Source organism: Hippopotamus amphibius, chromosome 3 (genome assembly GCF_030028045.1).
Source record: "Hippopotamus amphibius kiboko isolate mHipAmp2 chromosome 3, mHipAmp2.hap2, whole genome shotgun sequence".
In the NCBI taxonomy this organism is placed as follows: domain Eukaryota; kingdom Metazoa; phylum Chordata; class Mammalia; order Artiodactyla; family Hippopotamidae; genus Hippopotamus; species Hippopotamus amphibius.
In genome coordinates this window covers 132,830,128-132,842,203 of record NC_080188.1, presented here as the reverse complement: position 1 = coordinate 132,842,203, position 12,076 = coordinate 132,830,128, and the positions used below count along the sequence as shown (strand labels likewise).

At 40.0% G+C, this 12,076-nt stretch overlaps 1 protein-coding gene across 1 annotated transcript in view; it reads right to left on the bottom strand.

The window, feature by feature from the left end:
• Positions 1-11,462, bottom strand: part of SDHC (succinate dehydrogenase complex subunit C) — a 29,743-nt gene extending 18,281 nt beyond the window's left edge. Inside the window, exons 1-3 of the mRNA XM_057726570.1 lie at positions 11,398-11,462; positions 5,395-5,451; positions 2,985-3,086 (exon numbers count right to left, since the gene is read on the bottom strand). Of these exons, the coding sequence (XP_057582553.1) occupies positions 2,985-3,086; positions 5,395-5,451; positions 11,398-11,417 (179 nt within the window). The 5' untranslated portion in view covers positions 11,418-11,462. The remainder of the gene's footprint in view (positions 1-2,984; positions 3,087-5,394; positions 5,452-11,397) is intronic.
• Between the last annotated feature and the right edge of the window lie 614 nt (positions 11,463-12,076).

The window sequence follows — 12,076 nt, the reverse complement described above, 5'->3', positions numbered from 1 at the left end:
CGGTAGTTGAGCTCAAGATCCTTTGCTGGCTTAGCTAGAAAGGAGGAGATCTACAGGGGTTTTTTGAAAAGACACCAGTGTAACAGCCATCAAATTAACAGAAATAGACATATGTATGCATGTGTACATATATACTCACATATACACATACGTGTGTGTTTTCATACATATATCTCATAGCTCTAGCAACTGAAACAGCCTAGAAGGAATGATATCCTGGTGGCAATGAGCACATCTAGCACCCAGACCTTGATTTCACAGGAGCCATCTTGAAGAACTCCCATTAGCTAAGTCTGGGACAACCTGAACATCAAAATAAATCAGAGTAACAATGTAACTCTTTGGGCAAAACAGGAATTGTGAAATAACAGGAAAAATATGTGTGTGTGTGTGTGTATATATATATATTACATATCTGTTCCTAGTTTCTGACACAGAGCTCCTAAAACCCTTATTAATCTCCTGAGTGATAGGGGTGCTAGGAGTATCTTTTTATTTGGTCTTTGACTCTGGTTCCTCTTTGACACACAGTTCCTAAATCCCTTGGAATTTCCTGGGTGGTAAGAGCGACCTTTGCTCTAATGAGGTGACTCTGGATGGGGGCTGGTCACCAGAAAGACCAAACCATGACTAGCAGCTTGGAACTTTCAGCCCCACCCCCACCTCCTTCCGGGGAGGGAAGGGCTAGAGATTAGGTTAATAACTGATCATGCCTATGCGATAAAGCCTCCATAAAAATCCCCAAAGTACAGGGTCTGGGAAGTTTTCAGGTTGGTAAATACATCCACATGTCAGGAGGGTAGTGCACCGCAACTCCATGGGGACAGAAGGTCCTGTGCTCAAGATCCTCTCAGACATAGAGGTACTTAAAAGGACACCTGGCTATTCATCTGTATCATTTGTAATATCCTTTATAATAAATTAGTAAACTTAAGTAAATGTTCCAAGTTCTTTGAGCCATACTAACAAATTACTGAATCCAGGGAATGGGTTGTGAGAACTCTTGATTTATAGTTGATTAGTTAGAAGTACAGGTGACAACCTGGGACTTGCAATTGGCATCTGAAATGGGAGGCAGACTTGTAGGACTGAGCCCCTAACCTGTGAGGTCTGTGCTGACTCCAAGTAGTTAGTGTCATAACCAAACTGTTGGACACCCAGTTGGTGTCTATAGAGTTGAAAAACTGGTTCATGTGGGAAAACCCGTACATATTTGGTATCAGAAGTATTGAGAGTAGAGAGGAAACATTAGTGTCCTTCCTTTAGCTGGTGTCGTAAGAGTAGAGATTTTCCTGTTAGAAATCCTGGAGAAAGAAAGGAAGAAACAAAGAAAGATCGTGGGAGGTGGAGAGAGTGAGAGAGAGGAAGGAAGGGAGGGAAGGAGGTAGGGAGGGAAGGAAGGAGGGAGGGAGGGAGGAAGAAAAGAAGAAAGAAATCGAGCTTTACCCTATAGTAATAAACAAGGTATGATGGAATTAGAAAAATCACAATTTGGGAACCATCACAGTAATAATTGATTCAGGCAACTACCATCAACAATGCTAGCAGGTAAACATTTGACAAGAAATAGAATATTACAGTCTCAGAGTATCTCCCCACAAAATAAGCATTAATTAATAAATACAACATCTTTATTCACTAACTCTATATTAGCGAAACCTAGCAGACACATCTTAATCAGTGATAAAAAGTTACATCACCACCAAAGGGATAAATCATCACCATGAGTCACCCTCTGACAGGATGCACTAAGAAGAACAGGGCATCACTTCAGAGGTATTCCTGCCAAAAATGCATAAAACACAAGAAAACATCCGATAAACCCCAAACTGGGAAACATCCTAAGAATGTCAAGATCATAAAAGGTAAGGCTAAAAAAGCTGTTCCATGCTGATGGAGATTAAAGAGACAGCTAAATGTAACACATGATCCTGAGTTGGATCTTGGATCTATAAGGGACATTATTGGGACAACTGGCAAAATCTGAACAGGATCTGAGGATTAGATGGTAACACTGCATCAATGTTAATTTTCTGACTGTGATGGCTGTAGTATGGAGTTTCCTTGAATTTAAGAGATACAAACTCAAGTATTAAGGGATTGCGGTAAGCAGAAAGATGTCCTCATTCTAATCCCTGAAACCTGTGAGTATTTACCTTAAATGGCAAAAGGGAATTAAGGTTGCACGTAAAATTAAGGTTGCTATAAGCTCACCTTGAGATAAGGAGACTATCCTGGATTATCTGGATGAGCCCAATGTAATACAAAATGTCCTTAAAAGTGGAAGGGGCTGGCAGAAGGAGGGAGTCAGAGAAGAAATGTGACAATGAAGCAGGTTCAGAGTGGTGGGATGGGAGAACCTGACCCACCATTGCTGGTTTTGAAGATGGAGGAAGGCCACAAGCCAAGCAAGCAATTCAGAACAGCCTTCAGGAGCTGGAAAAAGCAAGGAAACAGATTCTCCCCTAGAGCCTCCAGAAATGAATGCAGCCCTACCAACGCCTTCATGTTAGCCCTGTAGGACCTGAGCCAGACTTTGACCTACAAGACTGTAAGATAATAAATGTGTTGTTTTAAGCCACCAAGTCTATGATAACTTGTGACAGCAGCAAGAGAAAACTAATAATACTGGAATAATTGGGTATCATCATCGCTGCATTTGTTCTTAAATCATTCAGACAGGTTAACATATTGGGAATCTGAATAAAGGTATATAGGAACACAGCACACTATTTCTGCAACATTTATGTAAATTTGAAATTGTTTCAAAATAAATTTTTTTTAATTAATAGGAATTAAATTTTGACTTACCAGAATTTTCCAAATAGTAGTTTTGTAGGCTAGATTACCCTTCTAAGGCCAGAAGAGAGAATTTAGTCATCTCACAATAAAAAAGGCCTAAGGCAAATAATCAGAGAGGCTACAGGCCAACCTTCAGAGCTTTTATCCACTACTACTAAATTCCGTGCTTCCAGAGCCCTTACCTGTAGATAGTGATATGGGGAGACAAAGGACGGTTTGAACTAGTGTTCTTATTCCAGAACCTCTCCATCTCTTCTTTGGTTGTGGTTCCCAAAGGGACGGCACTAAAATAAAACCAAAAGGTTTTAAAATGATTAAAAGTAAACTTGGTTTAAATTTTTGCATAACAAAAAGTTAAAATAAAAAAAGGTAAGCTGGGCTAGATAAACCCATGTATTAGGAAAACATGTTTGTCCACCCACTTTATCCTTCTGCCAAGTTTGACTCAGTTATTAATAACCTCAATCACCCAATGAGGTCACATGAGAGGATAACTCTTCTTTCCAATCCCCCAACATACAGGCCCAGTAATGGAAGCTAAACTTCCTTCTTGTTGGGCAGCAGGGCAAATACAATATTTTAAAATTATTTACGTAAATGGATTATCCTTTTCCCAGGCCACAGGTGATGTCTCATACGTTACCAGCTGCTCTCATCTGGTTCTTCAGGACTCCTTTCTAGGCTCTCAAAAATCAAGAACTGGATTCAGCTCAGTAACTCTGAATAGCTTCTTGGTTTTCCTAGTCACTAGGCTAGACTGAAGCCAATTGTTATTTTCTTTTTCCTTTTTTTTTTTTTTGGCTGCACTGGGTGGCATGTAGGATCTTAGTTCCCCTACCAGGGATCGAACCTGTACCCTCTGCAGTGGAAGTGCAGAGTCTTAACCATTGGACCGCCACGGATAACCCTGAAGCCAATTGTTAAACAGCTATGTTCAACAATTTAACTTACTATGTGTCTATATTAAAGGTGATCCATCCCCCTCAAGAAAACATTTCCCCATAGATTACCTATTAATTACAAAAGTTAAAAACAGTAACTCCATACTGGGAAAAAACTTAGCAGACATTTCTGTATTCAAATGATCAAAGTTAAAATCACTGATAATGGGACAAATGACATCATATACCCCTGATGTGATGTATTGAGGATATAACATCATTTATGTATTACTCCTGCCAAAAATGGATAATCTGAATCTAATCATTAGAAAACAATCAGACAAACCTAACTTGAGAGATACTCTACAGAATAACTGAACTGTATTCTTCAAAAATGTCAATGGAAATGAAGGCTAAGAAATAGTTCCAGATTAAAGGATACTACAGAAATATGACAACTAAATATAATATATGAGCCTAATTAGATCCTGGATGGGGGGCAGGCAGACTGTATTTCTATAAAATACATTATTTGGGAGAAATGGAAAATCTGAAAATCAACTGTATATCAGTTAAGAGTACATCAATGTTAAATTCCCCAAATTTGATAACTGCATTCGTGTAATCATACTGTGTCTTATAATGTTCTTGTTCTTGGAAGTATTTTTTTTGGGGGGGGCGGCCTCACTGTGCAGCATGTGGGATCTTAGTTTTCTGACCAGGAATAGAACCCGTGCCTCCTGCAGTGGAAGCTTGGAGTCCTAAAAACTGGACTGAAGGGAATTTCCTTACAAGAAGTGTTTAGAAGTGAAAGGTCATGATGTCTGCAACTTAATCTCAAAGAATTCAGAGAAAATAATCACAATTAAATTGTGCTGAACCACACTAAATTGTCAATACTAGGCCAGTTTTGACCTACAAAAATAACAATTTCATATGGCACAACCTAAGATTTATAGAGTGATAGGTAAACACAGCCAAATGTTAACAACTGATGAATGTGGGTGAAAGGTATACAGAACTTCCTCGTACAACTCTTCTGAAAGTACGAATTATCAAAATATTTCTTCTATCCCTTTCTTTTTCTCTTTCTTTCTTTTTTTTTTTTTTTTTTTTTTTTGGCAGCGCCACACGGCTTGTGAGATCTGTTTCCCAACCAGTGATTGAGCTCAGGCCGTAGCAGTGAAAGTGCTAAATCCTAACCAGTAGACCACTAGGGAACTCCCTGAAAGTACAAAATATTTCTAAAATTAAAAGTTTAAAAAAAAAACCCCACACAGAGGCAGTTGTTGAGTCAGTAGAATAGGAATGAATTTAACAGGAAGAAACAGATTTAAAAACTAAATCCTGGGAGCTGCCCAAAATTAAAGGTTACAAGAAAAAGAAAGCATCAAAGGAAGAAAGACTAGACAGAAAGTAGAAAATTAGATATCAAGGAAGGAATCAAGAAATGGAGCAAATCAATAAAGTTAAATATAGCAGAAAAGCTGAAAGTGAGGAAAATTAAGAAAAGGTCAAAGATATATTCTTATCCTCTCTTCTTCTACTACCAGATGAGAAAAACAGGGACCACAATCACTAAATTTTCAGCCACCCATCTACAATTGCCTGCTTTCGTACTATCCCCAAAATCTTAGTCAACAACCTACTGCTTTTCCCTGATTAAAAAAAAGGTTAAATAATAATAATCTCCATATATTTAGAAACTTACTTTCTGATACAGAGCTGAGGACTAAGGTGGGCACGGAGGCAATGACGGCCAACATTTCTGAAAGATAAGAGAATCAACAGTCAATACACATTTAGAGACCTACTTCAGCATATCAACTTCTCTATTTTTGTACTGTATTAGACTTAGGGGTGGAGGGGGAAATTAGGAATAAGATGAAAACAATGACAGTATCAGGATCTTTGAGATTTTTTTCTAGTTGGAAAGCTACAACTTATATAACTTGAGAATACTCACAAATATTACTTACAAATGTAAAATAAGATTTTAGCTGAACAAAAATAATACAAGGTAAAAGAATAATCAGAGTTGGTAACATACAACAAAGAAATATACAAAACAAATTTTTTCAAGCTAGATCTTAAAGGAGGTGATGGTTAAAAGGCAGGGGTTTCAAAAAAAGGGAGGGGGAGGGACTTCCCTAGCTGTCCAATGGTTAGGACTCCATAGTGCTTCCACTGCAGGAGGCAAGGGTTCAATCCCTGGTAGGAGAACTAAGATCCCACACACAGGAAGGCATGGCCAAAAATAAAATTAAAATTAAAAATTAAAAAAGGGGAGGGGGGGAACAGAATAAGCCACTGGCAACACCTAGTACTATACAGCTTAGCCAAAGCAGACACCTGATGCAAATGGACGAATTTTAAAGGTTTAAAGAGCAAGGGAGGACTTCCTAGGTGGCACAGTGATTAAGAATCTGCCTGCCAATACAGGGGACATGGGTTTGAGCCCTGCTCTGGGAAGATTCCACATGCCACAAGAGCAACTAAGCCCGTGCGCCACAACTATTGAGCCTGGGCTCTAGAGCCCGTGAGCCACAACTATTGAGCCCATGTGCTGCAACTACTGAAGTCCACGTGCCTAGAGCCCATGCTCTGCAACAGGAGAAGCCACTATAATGAGGAGCCAGCGCACCACAATGAAGAGTAGCCCCCACTCTCAGCAACTGGAGAAGGCCCGTGTGCAGCAACGAAGACCCAACGCAGCCAATAAATAAAACAAATTAATTAATGAATTTAAAAAAAAAAAGAACAAGGGATTTTAGGAAAGAGGGTCCTAAGTATTAAGCTGTCATTTTAGTAACTACTAACAAGTTCCAGACAACCTGAATGAACTTTAAGTGAAAAAGGCTGTCATATAATAGTGAAAAATATATGAGAATACAGATTTCTTTACTATCCACATGAAAAGGTACTTGAAGATACACAAGTTTTCTACTAAAAAGTTGCTATTTTTGATATGTATATATGAATACTGAAACCTGCTTTTCAAGTCTAAGACTAAAATGTGCCCAGACATTCTATCTAAAGAGAATTTAACTGATCCAGTGTTTACATGGTATTTTGAAAAACACATGATCATTACACCCCTTTAACTCATGCTATATTGAATCCTTCCAAAGGTATTTAAGTTTATTAGAGTGAAGCTCTGGGACCAAAATTAAAAAGACATTGAGGGGGCTTCCTAGGTGGCGCAGTGGTTGGGAATCTGCCTGCCAATGCAGAGGACATGAGCTCAATCCCTGCTCCAGGAAGATCCCACATGCCACGGAGCAACTAAGCCCGTGCGCCAAAAAAAAAAAAAAAAAAAAAAAAGACATTGAGGACTTCCCTGTTGGCGCAGTGGTTAAGAATCCACCTGCCAATGCAGGGACGCAGGTTCAAGCCCTGGGTCCAGGGAGACCCCAAGTACTGCAGAGCAACTAAGCCCGTGTGCCACAACTACTGAGCCTGTGCTCTAAAGCCCACGAGCCACAACTGCTGAAGCCCGCATGCCTAGAGCCCGTGCTCCGCAACAAGAGAAGCCACTGAACTGAGAAGTCCACGCACCACAATGAAGAGTAACCCCGGCTCACCACAACTAGAGAAAGCCCAAGAGCAGCAACAAAGACCAAACACAGCCAATAAATAAATAAATAAATAAATAAATTTATATTTAAAAAATCCAATGATCTAAAAAAGCTAATGATGTCCCTCATACCATTGTTATTAGATGCATAAACATTTCAAGAACCTTATGCTTTACACTAGAACACTTGGAAGACCCACCATTTGAAGGAAAAATAATCCAACCAAACACTTCCTTCAGCTTTTCCCTTTTCCAGCTTTGGAGGCAAGAGGTGAATACAGACATTGTGTACCCAAGGCTCCCAGAAAGAAACAAGTGGGAACAAATCTCTTTAAATCAATTGAAGTAATTGTGACTCTGAAGTTGCAGGGCATGCATTCCTCACACCAGGCTAGGTCCAGTCACTCGCTACCCAGCAAGAGTTTGCAGATGTGGGTTGGAATCTACAGCACTCTCTGTCTAGTGCTATTGTTTCCCAGACAAATACCAATGTAAACTTTCCACAAGGCCCTAACAGAAACTAGTTGCACAGCTGCATAACCTTACTTGAAATATGACAAGAGTGGATATCTAATCTATCCTTGCCTTTCATGTGAAACCAGGAACCCTGAAAAGATTTTTTTTCACTCAGGAATAGTGCTTTATATATTATAGTTAGAAAGTAATGGTACTTTCTTTGTTTTATTTTTAATTAACAAGCCAGAACTTGTAATTTCTAGTGAGTGCTATCCCTTTCTAAATGTATTATATGTCTCCTCCAAAATGTAATCATGGCTCAAGTTGTTTTTGAAACACTTCTCTGCATTGAGGCAACAATACTAATGTAAAAATAACACTGGACAAAGTAAAAAAGCCAGACTGGAGGTCTAGATCCACATAAGTTGTGTAACTTAGTGAGTCACTGAGCTTCAGCTTTTTCATTTATAAAACAGAATTGCTAATACCTACATTATTGGTTGCTGGGAGGATTACATGAGAAAATGTATAGGAAAGCACTCTCCAAACTGCAATATACCATGTATACGTAATTTGTTAATATTTCATTGGTCTCCCAAAGGTCTTTAGAATTCACATCACATTCTTTTTTAAACTCATTGCAGTGTAAAAATATTCATTTGCTGAAAACAGATTTGACTTTTGTTAAAAAACAGAAGTTATTCAAAGCCAAGTCTATATGCTCAAATTGAATAAAACCCCTTTTTTGGCCCAAAACAAGATGTGACTATAATATAATGAGTTTCTCTTGTATGCCCTCTAAACGTGATCTGATGGCATGTCAAAATTTAGTTTCCTAACATAACATTCAGTGTGGTAGAAGTATAGAGGGCTGAAGGGAACTTGTGGAAGCTGTAGGGAACTGCAGATGATTGAGGAAATCAGCTTTATTTTTCAGTAACAGCAACTGAGGTAACAGCAACATTAAAATATGTATATAACCTTGAAGGACACAATGAAGAACAATCATTTATATACAAAAGTTCTGCTTAATTGTATGAGGACTCAACTAACTGCAAAGACACAATGTAAGTCATTCTTGATTCTTTTCTCTTACACACCCCCACCCCCATATATATGCAAGGCATCACCTAATCCTACCAATACTATCTAGGAAACTTCAGTCCATTGTTTTAGTCTGTATTCTCTTCATTTCTCACTAGGAGGACTGTAACAGACGCTCCTGAACTTATCTCCTAGCACCAATCTCTTCCCTATCATTCGACACTACCAGAGTTAAGTACTGAAAAAATAAAGCTGATTTCCTCAATCATCTGCCTAAAAGTCTTTAACAGTTCCCCACTGCTTATAAGGTTCATACTGCAGTCAAATAAGGCTGTTCTCAACACGACCCAATTCAATTCTCCAGAGCTATTCTTCTACAAGTTCCCTTCAGCCCTCTATACTTCTACCACACTGAATGTTATATTACCCCCCAGACACAGCAGAGTTTCTTTTGACCACATGCCTTTGCTCAGACTATTCTGAGTGGACCTCCTTCACAGCCTGATAAACGCATGGTTGGCTCAAGACCCAACTCCCAAATGGCAACTTCACCACTCCTCTAGCCTTACTTGCTGCACCTGCCATTCTCCCACATCACTTGTTCGTATCTCTAAATCAACATTATGTTGCTTATTTATTAATTTACTCATCTCCTTTACTAAACTCTGAGCTCCTCAAGAATAGAACTGGAATACTTTGCATCTATAGCACCTATGATAATATGACACACAGAAGAGGCTCAAAAAATGGTTTGTGAATTAGCATGCTTATTTTAAAAAGCAGTCTTAAGAATTTAGACTTTAAATAAAGTAAACCTTGTTTTTAGAGGTGCTTCACATGTAGCATTTAATACGATGAGCAATGTCCAGAGGGTTAATGACTCTTGGTGGCTTTGTGCTTAAGCTGCATGAACATTACTAGATAGAAGCCTAGCTGTTCTTAGCTTAGTTCTCTGTCTCAGTCTTGGCTTTGGCAAGTCATTCCTTGACTGAGTGCCAATGGAGTTTGTGCTACTTAGCTGGTTATTCATCCCTAGCTAGTCCACGAACTGTTTAGAGAATATACAAAATATAGAGCACTATTCAAAAGCCATGACATACAATACTGTGATAACTAATAATTTTTAGTTAACCAAGCATTAAAAATGTTTAGCCAATATTTCTCGTAAGTGAGCTCAAGTTATTACTATTTTCATTCACAAATGAAGAAACCACAATCATGCAATCAATGACCTTGACTTGTCCAAAATAAATGGAATTAGTGACACTACTAGAACTAGAAACCAGCTTGTAGAATTTAAGGTGCCCTTTCCATAAGAGTTTTGCACTACCACTAATGAATCTTAGTGATGACAGTCCTACACAGCTCAAAATGATAGTCTGGACATACTCAATGAGTACAGTGATCCTTGGTTTCTGAGCACTAATCATGAAACTCCTAAAATGAACTGTTTACACCCAATATAATCATTATAAGCTAAATGTTAATTCCACTAAAAAGCCTGTGACATCTCTAAATGTGCTATATCAAAGAATTCAAAAGTATTCAATTATGGTCAAACTACCTGTAATAAAGCAGGCAATCTGGCAAGACTAGCCCTGGCACACTTTAGAAAAAAGACAACTGGAGATAAGAGGCAGGTAAAAAAACGAAGGATTAAGATAAACCATTCCTGATCTCAGCTCCAAAGGGAATCATTTTGTCACAGAGAAAAACTAAATAAAGTCCGTCTATTTTTATACTGGGTGACTGAAGTGGAAAGAGAAATAAGAAGACATTTGGGGAAGTCAGGAATTAAATCTCAACAGCATTAAAGCTAACTTTCCATAACAAATAGTTTCCAAAAATAGTGCTGGCATGAAACTATGCTGGGATTTGTACCAAGAGCGTCTAAAGTCACTAAAGTCGCTATGGCTAGAAAGGCTCTGAGCAGAGAATGACGCCTTGAAGACAGTGGACAGTTCAGAATGGAAGACAACCTACGGTATTTCTCTGGACAATGAGTTGATACTACAGAGAAAAACTGGGACGTCTACTCCCCTCACCCACCACGTGAAAAAACAAACTAAAATTGAATTTCCTGGCTGCTGTGGGGCAGCCGAGCGACCACCACAGGCGCTACTGCTGACCGTCACACCAGCAGGGGCCCAGAACTCCTGCACGCTCTGGCAGGGGCCCGTAGGAAAGCGGGCAGTGCCCACTCGCTGCCAGCAGCTGGTGTCTGCAGGAGTGAAATGTAAAGGTAAGGTACACCAAGATCCCCCTCCTCGAGGCCCAAGTCCTAAATAAGACAAGTTAGAGCTATTCATTTTCTTAGAGCTCGGCTCTGGCTGCGGCCCGGAGCGCAACCTGCGCAAGAACTATTAAAAGTGGAAATGCAGAAGGGGCGAGAGCCCCGCGAAGCATCCGCAAGGAGTAAGGAAAAGATAATCGGCCGGCGACCCCTAAGCCTACAAGGGTGCAGAGGAGCCGCTAGGGGAGGGCAAGGGTCACCAGGACTCCCAAGCGCACGCTCTCCACCCACGGGTCCTTTCCCTGCCCAGGCACGCGGTAAACAGCTGTCAGCAAGACGTGAGGGGCCAGTACAGCTCTCCCCAGGGCCGCCGGCACCGACTCCCAGACCCACACTAAAGTCACCTCAACAAGAGCGCAGCCATCTTGGATTCCGGCCTGGACGGAAGTGACGCCAAAGGCCCCGCCAACTCTGGGCGAGGGGGTGGGGCTTCTGTCACGTGACGACACCGGCTCTTTCTGAGGATTGGGAACCTCTGGACTCAGCGTAGTTCAGACTATTTACAGATTTTTTTTTTTTTTTTAAATGCGCTGTTGGTCTCCAACCCCGCCTCTCTCAGCTGACTTCTACTAGAAAGTGAGAAGTTTTCCGCAGAATTGCCGCTGGCTGAAATTCTGCTGTCTACGTTTTACCTGCCTACACACTTTGTTTAGCATCACAAAACAGAGGACTTGCCCAGATTCTTCACCAAGGACTTCTCAGTCTAGTTTCAGGCTTTTCCCCTCCTAGGTGGGACCAAAAACGTCTTATAGGGTGACTGAGACACCCAGGGAAAAAGATACTTTGGGCTTGCAGCAACATGGATGAACCAAAAGATTATCATACTAAGTGAAGTCAGGAAGAGTCAGATATCATGATATCAGTTATATGTGGACTCTAAAATATGGTACAACTGAGTTTATTTACAGAATAGAAACAGACATAGAAAAACAAGCATAGTTACCAAAGGAGGAGGGATAAATTACACATTTGGGATTAGGAGATAAAAACTACTGTATAGAAAATAGCCAACAAGGTCCTACT